This window comes from Saccopteryx bilineata, chromosome 1 (assembly GCF_036850765.1).
Source record: "Saccopteryx bilineata isolate mSacBil1 chromosome 1, mSacBil1_pri_phased_curated, whole genome shotgun sequence".
In the NCBI taxonomy this organism is placed as follows: domain Eukaryota; kingdom Metazoa; phylum Chordata; class Mammalia; order Chiroptera; family Emballonuridae; genus Saccopteryx; species Saccopteryx bilineata.
In genome coordinates this window covers 238,599,772-238,618,094 of record NC_089490.1, presented here as the reverse complement: position 1 = coordinate 238,618,094, position 18,323 = coordinate 238,599,772, and the positions used below count along the sequence as shown (strand labels likewise).

Sequence of the window (18,323 nt, the reverse complement as noted above, 5' to 3'; positions counted from 1 at the left end):
CTTCCCCTTCCTTAGGAATGGAGAAACTCATTGCACCAACAAGGTCTTTCATAGTCCAGACAATACAAATTGAAGATGCCACAGACCAAGAAACTGAAAAGTACCCCAGTCTCAGTGATACATATAGATGTAAAATATATCATTGGTTTACTCCTGGGATTGGTCAGCAATTACCCAGCGACAGTTTTCAAAATGCAATCTTAACATCCCCAAGGTTCTGCTGTGCTGTGTACGTAGCAACAGGATAGAAATGGGGGCAGGGCAGAGAACAGAAATGACACTCCATGGAACTTGCATTTTGAAAAGGACCTCGGGGTGCTTCGATGCTGCGGTTCCCAGTCTCTTCCCCCAGGATGCAGAAAAATATTGTTTAAAATAACCTTCTGCCAATCAAGTCTGTATGTGTTCACCTGAACTCTACCACCGTTTATACTCATGGTTCTGATCATTCAGCAGGTGTCTCTGCCAGGGACTGCGACAGTTGTACTTGTTTACTGAATGGCTGGAATAACCTGGTGCTCTTATACTTTAGGACTTAATAGTTTATGAGCACATAATAGTTTAGGTGGGAGGTGTTATTGTACTGGATGACGTTCATCTCAATGGTAGTGACGTCGAACACGTCTTGGGTGCTCCCTGTGTCGGAGACAGTGCTAAGCACATTAGCTAGGTTAACTTAATGTAAGGTTGGCAGCAGTGCCTGGAGGCAGATGTTGAGGGTACTGAGGCTTGGGGGAGGGACAGCAGGGCCTTTGTGCTGACCCCTGTGCAGAGCTGTGCACTGAGCCGGCCATCCAGAGCCTGCAGTCTTGACTCCTGCACCACCCAACTCTCATCCAGGAAGCTAGAGGCTGTGCTGGGTCTGCTTCTCTGTCAATAATGAGGTGCTGCGTACTGAGCACCTGCTGTTTCAGTGACCTGAGACTTTTCTAGTCACGTGTGTGTGTGTGTGTGTGTGTGTGTGTGTTTGTGCAGCATATAAGGTGCATAATTTAAACTTTCATGAGTGTCTGCTATGAATGTCTTTAATATAAGTAAAAATTCAGCCTTAGGAAATACCTGAAAGTGAACATCTTTGACACTTTTCCATTTCAGTTCATCGACAGTCGACTGGCTAAACTCAACACGGGACGGGGCTTCACTGATGCCTTTGAAGAAGAGATTACATCGGGGGGCTTCAGCGGAGGTAAGACCACTTCCGGTGCCATGGCCCATCTTTCCAATAGCAAGTTGTCCTCATCGTCGCTCTTGTGTCTAATGTAAGCTACTTCACACACAACTGCTTCTCCTAAACGTGGGATGTCTTAGAGACACTATTTTCATCTCATAAGAGACATGCTATGAGCTTTCCTTATTTCTTTTATTTGAAGTGTTCAAGTGGCCCCAGGAGTCGGTGGTTGTTTTTTGGGTAACGTCTTGCTATTACTGGACATAAATGTCACAGAAACGCAGTTTGTGTCCTCCTGACTATAACTCTCTGCTAGAAAATGACTACTACTGGGGGGAGAATTAAACAGAAATAGTCGATTGTAATATCCACAAAGAAAGGTTGGCATGCCACACAGCCTCTACATTGTTAAGTGCACGCTCCGTAGAAGCATCTACCTTTTTGCTCTGCAGACCAGTGCAGGGTTAGAAGACTTTTCAGCTTACTGTGCCCCAGGCTTACCTTTACCATGTAAAGCTCTCCGTAAAGCTGTTCCCGGAGTGATGGTATTTTGAACTGGTGAAGCATCACTTAGGTGATGTCTCATTCTTTACTTAAGATAGTTAACATCAATGTTATTAAACACTTACCAGGTTGGAAATGCAACTCTTCAGACCATGTCAATGACCAAGCAATGACCTACGGCCTGACCCTTTGTGGATGATGCCCGGGTACCCAGCTCTGATGTTAGCAGACCATTTTGCTTGAGTCCTTGAATTGTTCTATTCACTCAACTGGCATGAGCTGGGTATTTAGGATGGACGAGGTGAAGTAGACACAAAAATCCCTAGTGTGTTTGTCTTCACCTGGTATAATAGTCATTTCTCCACTATCTGTAGGTTTTTAATTTGGGGGGAAAATGCTGTAGTCTCTGTGTGAATAAACGTCACTAGAACTGAGAAATAAAAACGTTACTGTGCACAATGTGCTATAGGATTTTGTATCCGAAACACATATAATTTTGTTAACTGCCATCTCCCCAATAAATTCAATGAAAAAAAAAATATCCTAACAAAGAACTGAAAAGGAAAGAAAGAGAGAAAACATGAAAAGACAAAAAACATGGAAAAGACAAAGAGGACGCATCGACAGATTTCCCACAACTGAATTTTATCCTTAAAAAGAAGGTTCATTTTTGCACCAGGACAATCTAAAAGCCATCGAGGTAACCTGTTCATTGCATAAGGTACAATGGCACCGTACACAGTGGGCTTTGACTGGGAGGAAGCACGACCTCTCATTGGAAGATTTTCGTTTTGAGAATAACTTAGTTGACTTGACTCAGCAGGAGCTGAGTGTGGGGTCCTCCACTTCCCCGCTCTCCTCAGCTCCCGGGGAGAAATTTAGCTTCAATGGGATTTTTGTGTTAAAATAAGTCTTTTTTTTTTTTTTTTACTTTTCACCTCAGACAAGCAAAATATTGTCAGCTCATGGACAAATTGCTTGAGGCATCCAGTGGGTATTTGCATAACTGCTGTCTCATTATCTTTATGACCCGTGGGGCTGGTATCTTCCATGGAATTGAGAATGACATTTCCTGACAGTAATGGGGTGGAACTATGATCCCTTTGTGTGGTTAAATTCTGTCGTCCTAACTATTGGTCCAGATTCCTCTGTGATAGAGCAGAGGGCTCGGTGGGACGTTTCTGGAGGGACGGGGAGTCACTACATTTTTCACGATAGGTCTTATTGTTTAAAAAAGAGTAGGAGTGCTTTGGTCACCAGTTGGCATCTGACTTATTTCTGGTGCCACTGGATGCCAACCAGTTTGCTGTTCTTTCTTAAAATGGAAGAGGTTTTGAATTCTTACCTTAATTTGGGGAGCCAATAGTGATCCAAAAGGAAACAAGTATTAATTTCAGTTGGTGCACCAAGGAGTCCATTAAAAAATTATGCCCGGCTGTCAAGTGTTATTTTTTAATTATTGTATTACAGGTTATTTTCCTAGAGACATATAGATGACTCTTAGAAGAACATAGAGCAGACTTGCTTAGGATTTGAAACAAAAGGATGACTAATCTAATAAAAGTTGATAATGTCCTTATACATGAGGAGATACACACACACACACACATATCACAGATACATGGTTTCAAAAATAGTTTCTACTGGTTAACTTCTAACGATTATCCATGGATGACATTTTTGGGCATTTATGAAAAAGAAGATGTCTTTGTCATCCCATTGAACTGTACTTCCCGGAAGAGAACTGTACTTCCTGGAAGTAGACTATTACAATGTCATTGTTTCATAGTCACAGTGAGAGTTATAATAACTGTTCTTACTGACAATTCCGTCAGTAAAGTGTGGCGGAAGCTCTCACCAAAGCCCTACCAATATCATGTCATTTAACCCTCAGAGCGCCCCAGGAGGCGCTCTGATGATCGTCACTGTGACAGGGCACGTCTCTCAGTGGTTGGCCCAAGGTCACACGGCTGGTACTACCAGAGCCTACAATAACACATCTGCTTAGCTTCAAAGCGCTCGCTGTAATAATGGTAATCTATTGCTTTCTGATGATGAAAAGGTCTTCTTAATTATAAGACCTTCAATAATCAAGAGCATTGCCCAAGCCTTCTCCACTTGGATGGGATAAAAGTAAAATTTCTGTCTCTATTGAATATCTGTTGGTGGTTTTATTTTTGTTTTGTTTGTTTTTTAACACATAACCCCCTCAGAAAGATCACTGTGGGAGAGAACACCCTTCCCTAATGTGGAAGAAAAAATTACGATCCTTTACACAAAATAATAAGGACATTTCAGGAAAGCATCTACTCTGTCCCCTTTCTCTGTTATTGTAGTGGCAGTGTGTGTGCCAGGGAATTTGTTGCTGACGTGCATGGTTAGGATCAAATGCGTGTGACTTCGATGATGCTTTGTAATTACCGTGGCTCTGGTGCAAACCATGCCGTGCAGGATGGTCACACATAGAGCATCTCAGTTCATGCTGCATCTGCAGCTCTGGGGAACAACTCTGTAGAAGCATGTAGGTTTTCCAAAGCTGTGCTCTGCCCTGTGAGTGTCCATGGGCAGGACAGTTACAGAATTTGGTGTTCCTCTTGATCCTTTCCATGGAACTCCTGGAAAACATTCGGCCTCATCAGTAAGTGTATGAAGGGAGGGAAGCCATAGAAGTTCAGGGGTAATAGACAAAGACAAGGAGAACCAAGGCTGTGATACAAATACTGGTCTATGAAAACAGCCATGAAGGAATATTGAGTAGTAACAGCTTTGTGCCTATAACTCTTTTTTTTTTCTTTTAAAATGAAGCTACAGTGGTACCTTGAGATATGAACAGACCAACATATGGTTTTCTTTTTACATACGAGCTGCGACTCAGTCCGTATTTTTGTTTGAGATATGAGCAAAATTCCGAGATATGAGTTGTGATTCGGGAAGCTACAGCTAGTTGGTGCATTGGCGCATGGGTTCAGTATCGGCAGTTTGATATACTAGTTGACTGACTTACGAGCTCAGTTACAGCTCAAGGTACCACTGTAGTTCTTAAATCCACTTCCAAAGATCTAAACTTTCTCTTTTTTTAAGTGAGAGGCAGGGAGACAGAGGCAGAAAGACAGCCTCCTGCATGGTCCCCAACCAGGATCCACATCCACCCAGCAAGCCCCCTACAGAGAATTGCTCTGCCTATCTGGGGCTGCTGCTCCATTGCTTGGCAACTGAGTCATTTCAACACTTGAGGCAGAGGCCATGAAGACATCCTCAGCACCCAGGGCCAACTTGCTCCAACCAAGCCATGGCTGCAGGAGGAGAAGAGAGAAATAGAGCTAGGGAGAAGGGTGAGGAGGGAGGGTGGAGAAGCAATTGGTCACTTCTCCTGTGTGCCCTGATGAGGAATCGAACCCAGGACTTCCACACACTGGGCTGACACTCTACTGCTGAGCCAACTGGCCAGGACCCAGTGATCTAAACTTTAAAAAAGGGAAACATTTTCAGATTGACATCTGTAGAAGTGTGTGGCTACTCTTCCCGGATATCATTTCTTTCTTCATCAGTTTTCTGATATAATCTAATTGGTCCTGTGTTTATTCGATTCTATTTATTTTTCTTACTAAAGGTAGCAAAGGAATTTGAAGGGGTGGTAGGTAATTATCAGTTTTAGTGTCATTTTTTTGGCCTCACTGAACAATTTAGACAAATTTACATTTTTTTTTTTGGCTAAGTAGCTACAAGTTACTGGAATTTAAACAAATACATTTGAAAAGAAAGTCTCTGCCCACATGAGAAAGATATTTTGTCCTTGAGTATGAGAAAATTGCTTGTTTGATTTACAAGAACAATGTTAAGAATTTTCTCAATAACTCTTATTATTTCCATAATCCTGTTACATTAACAGAAGGTCTCAGGGATTTTTTTTTCTTGGCATTTAGATTCATTTTTAAGAAGAAAAACAGCCTTTAAAAGCTTTTTTTTCAAAGAATAATGTGCTTGTCTAATAAATTTTGTGTAAAAAGGAGCCTTCAATCTTAAAAGCACTAAATTTAAAAAAGACAATTATCCTTGAAACATTTTCTTTTTTTAAACATGACTCTACCTAAATTACACTCCACGGTTCCCTATCGTGTGAGGCAGTCTATTGGGGACTTCCTGTTTGCCCCTGGACCATGTCATTCGGAATCTTACCGGTGATTCTCACTCCCACTCTTCTTTCTCAGGGTATCAGCTCTGAGCAGCCCCTTTTTTCCTTTGTAATGTTAATTGTTTGAAGTGATACAGAGGAACGGAACTTATACAACCTAAGTTTTTTCCTATTTTTTGTAACAATCTTCAGCGGTAGTATTTCTGCCTATCTTTGTGAACTTGGGCCAATAAGGGATCACCTCAGAACCCCAGTTTCCTCGTTTGGCAAGTTATTTGCGAGAATAGGTAGCATTTACAGTGTGTCAGTGATGCGGTAGGTACCTCCAGGAGAAGGTCCTGTCCCCAGATCATGTAGTACTCAAGGGCTGAGCAAACCTGAATTCTCAGAGGCGTGGATTCCAAAGCCATTCATCTCTTGGCACTAGGCTGACCCTGATTTAACGGATTTTAGAGTTGAAAAATATGACTCAAATAATGTAATGTGGGTAAAAAAAAATATTTTGAGAACAGGAAAGAGCTAACTATGGGCTGGATACATATTTTACATCAATTACATCTCAATGTTAAAAGGAAAAGGGAGGTGAACGGTTTTAGGAATTTTTTATACACGATAGTCTCTGCGTGGCCCTTGGGACTTTTGAAGGTAGATGAAACCTAACCAAAGTCGGTTGATATAGAACATTTAGATCAGTTGTGTGGCTTTATTCTTTTATTTTTTTTCTTTTTGTTTTCTGATATTATCTTATTGGGTACATTATCATTTTTGGAGCCAAATAGATGACCATGAGTTTTATTAGAACTATTTTTGTCAACATTGGAACTTTCTAGTTACTACGATGCCCTGTAGCCTAAAAGCTGCTTACATTTCACTTTTTCTCAGGTAATATTGCTCATATTTGGATTTCTAACTAGAGCATATTTTCAAACTGTGACTGCAGTTTAATTGCAATGAAAATCAAGCATGCTCTCAATGAATGTCAATATCAAGCATCCGTAGACTTTCTTTTGTTCTCAAGGTTCTTTGTATGCCTGAATTCCCCTCTAGTATTTTTTCTGTCCCTATTCACTTGAAATATTGTTTTAAAATGAACCTAATGGAGTAAAAGAGGCAGAACTTTTTAAAAAATAACATAGACATAAAATGTTGAAATATCCATTCAAAAGACATGGGGATTTTGGCTTTGAAGAGAGAGAGTCTGTTTTCCCCACTGAAAGTAATATTAAACATGAAAGACACTAGAACATGTCAACATATTAGCTTCATATGTGAGTAAAGAAAAAGCATCTATGCTTACAAACACAGTATACCATTGTCTCTCTCATAACATTGCAGAAAAATAAAATTTGCTTATTAAAATCTTGGAAAGACTAGTGCTTGATAAATTTTGGTTTTTGGATTTATTTTTGGTCAAACATTCCTTTCCTGACATCATTTTCTTTTTTACATATCCCAGGGAGCCCGAGGTCATATCAGCAATGGGTACACACAGTCAAAGTAAGAACAACCTTTTAACGTTCCTTTCTCTATCACTGTCATTTATAGTTTAGTGAAAGTATGCTGTTTCTTGGCAATATTTAGATGTTTGTATATTTACTTGATTTAAAAATTTTAATTTTATGCTTATAGTTTGTAAGCATTTATAAATATATACTTTAATTGAAAGCTTTTATCCTGAGATAAATGGCTTCTTTTGAAAAGCAAGATTTCACTGTCACCTTTGTATTATATTCCAAAATAAGGAATTAGGTGGAATGGTAGAATCTGATAGGAGTATTATCATTTCTGGCAGTGTTTTTGTTAACATGATTTTTTAAAAAATATAAAACTCTCTTCCACAAATAGAGGCTTTATTGCTCAACATTTAAACAGTTGATACAGTTGTATTTCTTTTGTTTTAATAAAGCTTTAAATATATATGGTACCTATTACTTACTGGTATAATGCCCAGGTCTGCCAGCACTGCAAAGGAGAAATGATTTTTAAATGATGCATTACACAGATTGAAAAAAATGGAGTAGACTGTTGACACCTGGTGTGAAAAGACCATACTATATAATAACTTGATAATACAAAGCATGAGATCATTTCTGTAGGTCTTTGTTTAACTTGTGACGACAGCTCTTTTCTACACTGTTAATAATGCAGTATTCATAGGACAGTTGGGCCAAAAGTTTTGGAAATAAGTGTGTGCTTTTCCTTTGCAGAAAGGAGGTGCCCTGTTCAACTCGGCAGTGACCAAAGCAACCCCCGCGGTACGGACAGCATATAAATTTGTAAGTTTTCTTTTGATGCTTAAACATTCTATTTACAAAATTTGACAACATTTTTCTAGTTGAGAGGCATGCAAGTCTGGAATGTTTTCTATTTCTTTTTTAAATAAGATTTAAAAAAAAATTAGAGTTAATATTTGACCAGAACAAATTTAAGTACTATACTTATAGCATTGTATAGACAGGATAGTTTATTTATATAATCTAAAATGGTTCCTCTTTTTGTTTTGAAGCTATCGGCATAATTGTATGCTCAGATTGGCACAGTCTTTGATGGAGGTGCCCTTTTTACAGATTCAATTCTTTCATTTTATAACGTATCTTAAATTCTCATTGTAAACTGGAGGCTCAAATAAAAAAAAATACAAAAAGTATGGCAAGATCTCTTCCCTCAAAGATGCTCTGACTCTCCACAATCAAAATTTCTCAATGATCCTCCATCGCTTATCATACAACAACAAGCCCATAACAACAGCGCTAACATGGGCTTAGCGCAAGTGACTCCATTTTGGTCCTAGTGTTTCTTTTTTTTTTTTTTTTAGTATTTTTCTGAAGCTGGAAACGGGGAGAGACAGTCAGACAGACTCCCACATGCGCCCGACCGGGATCCACCCGGCACGCCCAACAGGGGCTATGCTCTGCCCACCAGGGGGCGATGCTCTGCCCCTCCGGGGCGTTGCTCTGCCATGACCAGAGCCACTCTAGCGCCTGGGGCAGAGGCCAAGGAGCCATCCCCAGCGCCCGGGCCATCGTTGCTCCAATGGAGCCTTGGCTGCGGGAGGGGAAGAGAGAGACAGAGAGGAAGGAGGGGGTGGGGGTAGAGAAGCAAATGGGCGCTTCTCCCATGTGCCCTGGCCGGGAATCGAACCCGGGTCCCCCACACGCCAGGCCGATGCTCTACCACTGAGCCAACCGGCCAGGGCCCTAGTGTTTCTTTAAAAAAAAAACCAAAAAACAGGAAAGAGCCCTGGCTGGGTAGCTCAGTTGGTTGGAGCATTATCCTGATATGCTGAGGTTGTGGGTTCAATCCCTGTTCAGGGAACATGCAAAAGACAACCAGTGAATACGTGGAACAACACATTGATGTTTTTCTAAAAAACAACAACAATAACAGGAAAGAAATAAGAGCCTTTCCTTCAATAAACGTGGGGAAACATATATTTACTCTTTCAAGGAGTAACCTGGGAAAGCAGAATGGTTTGGTAGGACAGGCTGAGGGCTTTGGCATTGAAAAGTCTCGAGGCAGCATGACGTACATAGCTTCCATGTCTCTAGAATGAGACTGAGTGCTTTTCTTTGGTGAGGCTTAGATTCGGTAAATTTATTTTATTTCTTATTTTTATTTTTAAAGAAAAAGAGAAAGAGAGAGGGACAGACAGAGACAGACAGACAAGGAAAGAGATGAGAAGCATCAACCCATACCTTAGTTCATTGATTGCTCTCTCATGTGTGCCTTGACTGGGGGGCTCCAGCTGAGCCAGTGACTCTTTGCTCAAGCCAGTGACCTTGGGCTTTAAGCCAGTGACCTTTGGGCCCCAGCCAGCAACCATGGAGTCATATCCATGATCCCATGCTCAAGCTGGCAACCCAGCACTCAAGCTGGTGAGCCTGCGCATAAGCCTGCAACCTTGGGGTTTCGAACAAGGGTCCTCAGCGTCCCAGGCCAACATTCTATCCACTGCTCCACCTCCTGGTCAAGCTCAGTGAATGTATTTTCAAAAGAATAACTCCTCCTTCTCCCTTGAGACGGAAGAAGTGAATTTCAGAATTCCCTACACCGGGCTTGAATGTAGACTATGCAGACATATCCTCCCCGAGTCACTTTCCTTATTTGTAAGTGTTATAACAATAGTACTAACTTGGTGGCATTGTTGTCATGACTGAATGAGATAATGCATGCCAGGCACCCAGCACCCAGTAAAATGCTGCGGAAACACACAGTAGATGCATGTTTCTTTTCTTGCTCTGGTCACTGAGTGGAAATGTCCAGGGGAGGAAAGGCTGATGCTTTTATGAAAAACCCCCTTGTCTCTAGTTCGGGTGTACCCTGTGGGAATCACAGCAGGACCCAACAGGCTCAAATATGGGAGCCAGTTTCCTCATGGACACAAGAACAGTCTTTAAGTTGTCAAATGCCTTTTAATTGTTGCCAGGGAAAACAGTGTATGACATGGGCATAACATTAAGATAGCTCTGCTGATAAAAACGGTGTCTGCCAGTCCATACACTTTGATAAAGCTGTGCGAAGTTGCCGTGTTTCTTCACGTCCAGACATTTGCCCAGAGAACCTGCTGTTGTGACATGCTTCCTTTTTTCCTCCCCCATTTAGTCACAATTTCCAATGAAGACTGTGCCTCAGGAATACGGTTGACTCTTGTGCCTGTATATAGTTTAAGAGGCAAAGGAGGCTACACATTATTAGCCTTTGCGTGATCATTTGTATTGCAGATAGAGACGATGTTTTCACCGACTAACGGAGGTATAATGTTCAGCGGGAGGGTGTCCCTGAAAATAGAGTTATACACTATGGTTTTGTCCTTTGTCTAAATAAGATGAACAGTGATAGGCATTGTCATGAAAGGAGACCTCATGTACTTATTCTTAAAGTGGTGAGAGGACCGCGCTGAGACAGACACTTGTCTTACCATTTGTTCTCCAGGCAAAAAGTCACGCCAAGCAGGGAATCAAGGAAGTGAAGAGCAAGCTGAAACACAAGGTATGCCTTTCCCTCCTTTCCCTTCAGCCTGGTTCTTGCCTCAGTCTGAAGCTTGTGCTTCCCAGGTTGCAGGAGGTGCCTGTGTTTAATGACTTTTGAAATTGTGCTTAGCTCTATCTTTGGGAATGTATTTTTCATAACACGCCCCCCAGGCAGCTCTCTGCCATGCTAGGCGTACCCACTGAACAATCTTTTTATTGTTTGCATATTTTATCGCAGAGCTCCTCAGATCTTCAAAGGTGCTTCAACAGGATGTATGTTTCCATAAAGTTAATTGCCGTGACAGGTGCTGTTGAAATTCTTGCTTCAAGCTGATCATTTTTTTCTTTTGTTTTGTTTTGTTCTAAAGATGAGTTTTGGTGCAGGATTAAGCCACGAATGTCATTGTTTGGTTTTATAGGATCTTCCCAATAGTAGCTGCTTAAAACAAGGCATGTTCTTAATTTGCAGAAGTTTGTCTTTGAGGGTGTGTCTTTGAACCTGCGAATATTGCGTCTGTGTGAGTGTTTATGTGTGTGGATATGTGTGTTTGATTTGATTGCACATGACATCCTGGCGATTTTATCAGTTGTTGTGTTCTGAAATTTTACCTTTGGAGAAAAAAAATACTACTAAAAACTTTGGCGTACTGCAAATGAGTTTCATAGACATTTCATTCAAATTATTCCAGATAGTCACAGACATTATTTTGGAAACAACTAATGCATTGTTCAGAAAAATGCAGGAAAACGTGTTTTTCTAACGAGGCTCTTGAAGCAGACACTTGAGCATTCTTTTGTCATTGGCATCTATATCCGATACTTGGTTGACTAGTCGAAGAGCCTCAGGGGTATTTGTGAAATAACGCCTTGTGTATCCATGTGTAGGAGAACGAGGACGACGAGGGGACCTGTTCGGGTTTTGTACAGTACACCCCGGTTTACATGTTACACGATGGAAAGGGAGGGACCTTGGAGAGGCGGAGGCTCACCCAGGTAAGGTCGTTTACCCTCCTGGTCTCCAAAGTCTACAACCAGGGCGTCCCAGTGGGGTTTCTAGGAGCAGTCATGGCCCCATGAATGTTTTCTCATGTTGTAAGAAAACCTGCACTTAAGACCAAGGAGGTGGGTGCCCCCCACTCCGGGAAGGCGGCAAGGGGAGTGGGGAGCCCGTGGTCCAGATATCAGTTCTCCGTGCTCCATTTTGTCCTCACGGAGCCCACCATCCGCTGGGCGGGGACATAGTCAGCGTGCAGTTGCCATGGCATCTGAGGAGCCTCAGGGTGTCAGAGATAAACTGAAGCTCATCCATGGGGCTTTGAGCATTAAAATCATCTACAGAAGTTAGAATGTGAGGTAATAACTATCTTTTTCTCAAGTTAAATATTTTATTTGCCATAAATAACACCTCTACTTATACACCGAAGCTACTTAAAATATTGTCCCAAAGTAGGAAAGTGTTCCCAGTCATAGCATTATGTGCTGGATTTTGCATCCTAAGTGTGAGTTGGAAGGTTTTAACAGGGCGAAGTTTGTATACACCAGGTCATGTTTTCAGTGGCTGAGAGGAAACCAACTTTGAACATGAATTCCCCAGTGCGTTCTAGTTGCTGCATTATAGAGGCTTCACGTACTACAGTCACCAAAGTTCATAGACCTGGAAGGTGATGGCTGGAGTAGGCACATCACTTGCCAACGTCTCGTTCCTCATTAGCGGCGCCACGGATGCTGAACACGAACCCTAATGCTGTTGGCGTCCCTGGCCCTGCAGACCTGCAGTGTCTGCAGAGATGGCACTGCCATCCTTCCTGGTGTCTGCAGGGATAGGGGGAGGGCCAATGAGGTGGTAGGTGCAGAAACCTGGCCTTTGTGAAGAAAACTCACTCAGGTGATGGAGGGACCTGTGGAGTAGGAAGGTGTAGTTAGAGACAAGGGTAGGGAGTTCAGAGCCAGAGAGACTTGACTTTGAATAAGGTACCAGCTTTTGGCGTTGCGGAAAACACAGCATCCCTGAGCTTTAATTTCCTGCGTGTGTGAAACAGCACCTGTCATGTCCCGGGATGCTGTAGGCATCATGGATAACGTGTCTGCCACACAACAGGCACACGGTGAGTACAGTGGTACCTTGATACACGAGCACTTGAAATCACGAGCAATTTGAGAGACGAGCAGTCACTCGCGGGATTTTTTTGCTTTAAGTCACGAGCAGATATTTGAATCATGAGCTTCCACCACCCTCCACTAGATATCCTGCTGAATGTTCGGTTTCACAGGTTACACGAGGCTGTTTCGTTCAGTTCACGTGTTTATCTGGCCATGTGAGCATCTGAGAGTAAGTTATATTAGGCAATAGTGCACTAAATGAAAACCTCCTCCACCAGTCTTCTCCCCCTCTGCCAGCATCTTTGCCTGACCTTGAAGGTAAATACACTTCACAAACCAGTTTATTTCTTTACATTCTCGCATATTATGTGTGTGTGTATATATATATACATAGAGGCTTTGCTATATATATAGAATGTATTTGTTATTTATAAAGTACATTTTCTTATTTAAAAGCATATAAAACAAAAAAATTGTGTGGTTTTTGAAAGCCAGAACGGTTTAATTGCATTCCCATTAATTTAAATGGGGAAACTTGATTTGACACACAAGCAAATTGAGTCACGAGCTCGGCCATGAAACGAATTAAACTCGGGTGTCAAGGTGCCACTGTAATTGGCAGCTGTCCCTCTGTACAGATTCACACATCCAGCTGCTGGTCTAGAACGAGTAGCGTAGCGGTGCATTGTCTGCTCTCTTCTCTCTTGGCCGTTACTTCCCAGGGTCACACCAACTGTCTAGTCACCAAAGGGATGGGGACCCGGAAATTGTCCGTTTCCATTTAAGCAGCCATGACTCTGAGGTCCCCCAGTGTACAATTTGAAAAGAATTAGACAGCTCTTGGGCCAAGAAATATCTGGGTTGGTGTGACCTCGAGCATGTCCTGGTATTGACAGTAAAATTACTGAAATGGTGAACACGGACCGGGCTCACCCCACGGCCTGCCCACTGGCCTGTCCACACGAGAGCTTAACCTCAAGTTGCATCAAGGTCTTTTAACATCGTTTTGTTGCTGGCTAGGTGAGTGGAAATGAAACACTTCATTTTCATCTGTGTTTCTAAAGATGTAAAGGAAGATGATGGTCCTTTGCATTCCGTGAATGTGTCTGAAACTGAGAAAAGAAAAAGAGACCTGTTTCCCAATCTGAGGGCTATAGGAAAGAACAGGGCTGTCAAGATGGCATGCTGCTTTCACGCCGCGTGCCGCAACGTGTGTCATCTTCCCAGTCGACTGGGACCCGCCCTCTCCTCCCCAGCAAACAGTAACTTGTGCGTGGGTCTGCTAATTAGTATGGTGACGCCCCGTTTTGTTGATGGGGCTTAAATAAATGTCAAGGGTACAGCCATGGAGAGCTCCCAATTAGGCTCCCCATTTGTAAAACCCAGCCCTTTTCCCTTTTGTGTGAAGATGACAGCTCCAGCAGCGGCCTGTACCTAACAGGACTCCGGGGAAAGGGGTTCTCCGGTTTAAATGAAATCGGGGGCTGGTTGGGGCCGGGGAGGATACACACACTGCTGGCCAGGTTTAATCTTCATGGCACACGTGCCTTCTCTCATCGATATTATTTCAGAACAAAACACTGTGGACTCAGTGAGCCATGTTTAGACCCAGTCTGTTGTCTGCAGTGATCTTTAAAATATTTCACCTGGAGAAGTGTAGTGGCGTTCTCTAAGGATGAGTCATTCCTTCTCATGATATCTCAAGTCTATATAAATCTAGGATATGGCTCCGTTTTTAATTAGATCAGCTATTCTAATTTTGCTAATATGTGTTTGTGTGTGTGTGTGCGCATTGCTAAACACACACACACACACATGTGCGCGCGCGGACTGGTGAACTGGTGGCTGGAGCTTAGCTGTACTCGCCATCAACATTAGCAGATGAATGGCCCTAAGCAAGCAAACACCCCCCCCCCCCAGTCTAGTGGAAGTGCAAGGCTAAAGCTCTTTGTTGCTAAGCCCCGATAAAATCCAGACACACATCCCTCTTAACTCCTTCCCGTCTGGGCCAAATAGCAATCCACTCAGATGTGTTTTCAGCTTCATCAGTTCATGACGTTTAGAAAGTGGAGTAGAAACTATGAAAGGAAGGCTGTTTCTCCATTTGTACTGTCCTAGAAAGCAATGCCTGGTCAAGACTCACACTTGGAATGCGGTCAAGATTTCCACTCAGATCTGGCGTTTACAAATAGAAGTGTTTTTAATAGAAATACTTTCTACTAATACCCCCAAGTACTATTAAACTTGTGATTATTTATTCAATTTATAAGTATAGTCACAGAGAGACTAACAGTTTGAGAGATGAATAGTTAACTTTGTATAAAGAAGGGAGAGGTGAACACTTTAAAATAACACCTGAGTGATGATTTTCCCTCTATCCAGGGGGATATGCACACTTCAAAGGAAGCTTTGCTATCTCTTTGAGCCCTATGTATTTATTGGTTTATAAATCATCCTAATGGATTGGTGGAATATAACAACAACAGCAAGCTCATCTTATGATTGACGAGTGATGTAATTTCATGTTTAAAGAGTGAACTTAGCAGTCCTATACTCTTTTTTGGCGTGAAAAGACTTGCAAGTCAAGCACCTCAAAGCCACATTTTGTTTGAATGGGAATCTAAAAGAATTCCCAGTCCATAAGCATGCTTTTAAAAATATAAGTAATTGAGTGGCTTATATCTTACAGATAATGAATCTCATATTTTAAAAAGCTACCGATGAAATTAACTTTCCATGAAATTTATAAGGAAAGACAAAACATGTCGATTCTCTGAATGATCTAGCCCCTGAGCACAGGAAATGGAGGCATTGTCACACCTCATGCAGAGCGTGTGGATTACAGTATTTTATTTAGGACACTCTCGTCTTCGTGGGAATTCAGTGGGCCCTAGGAATAAAATGAACGTAATTAAAGATGGTATGTCTCACCCTGGTGACATAATAGATTTCAGAAAATGGCACGCTTGTTGGGACCCTTGGACAAATACAGTCCATTGAAGAGCTTTGCTTTATTGGTCGAATGAGATGGCACAGTCATTGTTTGCAGAGGAAAGTGGCCATTCGCTGCTTCTTCCAGGAAAAAGTGATTATAAATCATGAGAAAGAGCATTGTGACCTGGGGGTGGGGTGTGGGGTAGGGTGGCGGGGGTTGTGTGGGAAGTAGACGGCCCAGATAACTGGAAAGAATACTTCATATAAATTTTGCAAAATTATAAAAATAAGTTGAACCGCATCGTGGTTAGCAAAAAAAAAAAAAAAAAATCAAACCCTTTTTAAAAAAAAATTTTAGCACTTTGTTTAATTTGGCTCAGTATTGAGAAGACTATTATGGTCAAGCTAACGTTGAATTAAAGTATTAAGGACATATTAGCAAGTTCTAGATGATAAATTTTTTTGGCAGTGTTTTAAGTGAATGTGTTTCCTTTCAAAGATGCTCAGCAAAAATACTGCCTCAATGAAAATACATTTTAGCACATCTGTCCCAAAGTCCCTCTTTCCCAGAGCGTGTATTTACTCTAATTTAAATTCATGTCACTAATTTTTAAAATTGATCTTTTGAGCCCAGTTTGAAAAATATGGGTGCCATAGCGTTAATTTGAAAGGAAGTTATTTTTTTTGTTGTTGTTGAAATAATATTAATTTCCACCGTGTCAAATACAATTATAGTTCAGCTTGTGCCCCGCATTCCCCTCCCCCCAAATTTGTTTACGGATTACAAGGATGCCCTCTAGTGGGCATCATCTAATACTTCTTTTCCTTGAAAGGAGATAGTTACACAGAACAAAATTTTATAACTATAAAATTTACCCTTCAGAGTCATCTTTTTTTTTTTAGAAGCACAATAGAGTACACCTGGAGACATTTATACTGTCATAAAGGTGTTCAAGAACATTATTCTTTCAAAGAAAAATGACTTCAATACCAACTCTTCTTTTCAGTAACTGGCTGGGACTTCAATTTTGAAATGGCTAGCTCAGCTGAATAATATCTGCATATTAAAAACACGTAATGGAAGATAGTCTCAACTTCTGTGAACATGCGCTGTATTTATTATGAGATATTTTTTAGGTTGAAATGTACCTTTTCAATGTTACGATTTTACTCTTCTAATTTATGACTGCAAGTGGCCATGTCATTTATTACAAAGTCTTGAAATGAAAACAAAGGTACTCAATTTTTCCATTTAGTAAATATAATGGATATAACCATGCTAGACTTTACATCAGTAATCACGTCACTAGTGTTTTTCCTCATTATTTTCTGTTCTATTTAACCTTGCGAGAGTTTTCCTCATTACCTCTTTAACTATTTTAGGGGTTTTTGGTGAAATTAAAAACAGGTCTCTCTTCCAAAAGTCCCTAATTTTTATAGACAAATACTTCTATTTTTCCCCCCTGGGCATCCTGGGGTAGAGACATGATGTGTTTTCCTTCATGTTTTGTGTATGGAACTGCTTTTAAGGTTAGTCAGTGAGCAGTATTTGTGTTGATGAAAAGAAAAGCCAGTCTGCTCTGTGTCGGGGTCATGGCTGCCGCCCGTTAGTGTCCCCCAAGAGAGAGACATTGCCAGGAGTGTCAGTAGACATATAGGAGTGGAACAGATTCTTATTATAAACTGACCTGGGTGTATATCTCCTCCACATTGCTATAGTTCCTGATATAGAACATAAAATATTAGAATAATATAGAAATAGCTTAGCAAGTTAGCCTGTGCTTTTATAAATGCCTCTGACATTTGCAAGATAACACTTTTGAAACCAAGAGACAATTGCAATTTCTGTTAAAATTCTTGCTGCATTCAATGCAGAAGCTATTTGAGACCCTCTTTCCACACACACACATTTATGCTTGTTATACATTGATATGGTAATCAGAAAAAATAAAATCCAGCTATAATTATTTCCCAAAGGTGATCTTTTAATCCTTAGTTGTGAACTTTTTCCAACACAGCGTATGAGGGTGATTGGAGAGAATCTGATTCTCTTCATCGGTGCTGACTTTTAATTGTCTATCCCTGCTAAAGAAGTCGTCGTCACAGTTAGTTAGTGAAAGGAACCAAATTCTATATGCCTTTTTGAAAAGACAATGGACAGGTTCTGTACTGAGAAACCTTTTTCGATGTTGAGATCTTGAAACCTTGTCGGCAAAAGTGAAATTGCAAATAGTTTGCCATTTATCAAAGGATTCCTTTTTTAATATTTATTTGGTTTGGAGAATATTTTAACAATCTTAGGCAACTTCTTGTGTTTACGGTGAAATGCTACTGTCAGGTCTTTGTCAAAATTTGCATTTTCAAATAGTAAAGAAGAGAAAAAACAACAAAACAATATATTTTAAATATTTATGGTTAATGTAGTTACATTAAGCGTCGTAAAAGTTGGCTTGAACGTATCAACAATTTCCAGCCATATTGCATATAGACACAGGTGACTGGTGAAACCTTCCCA

At 41.1% G+C, this 18,323-nt stretch overlaps 1 protein-coding gene across 5 annotated transcripts in view; it reads left to right on the top strand.

Moving 5' to 3' along the window:
* DENND1B (DENN domain containing 1B) overlaps positions 1 to 18,323 on the top strand; it is a 150,121-nt gene that overhangs the window by 118,559 nt on the left and 13,239 nt on the right. For all 5 annotated transcript variants that reach the window (XM_066238578.1, XM_066238558.1, XM_066238596.1 and 2 more), the window contains 5 exons: positions 1,096 to 1,186; positions 7,261 to 7,301; positions 8,012 to 8,080; positions 10,737 to 10,793; positions 11,660 to 11,767. In XM_066238578.1, the coding sequence (XP_066094675.1) occupies positions 1,096 to 1,186; positions 7,261 to 7,301; positions 8,012 to 8,080; positions 10,737 to 10,793; positions 11,660 to 11,767 (366 nt within the window). The remainder of the gene's footprint in view (positions 1 to 1,095; positions 1,187 to 7,260; positions 7,302 to 8,011; positions 8,081 to 10,736; positions 10,794 to 11,659; positions 11,768 to 18,323) is intronic.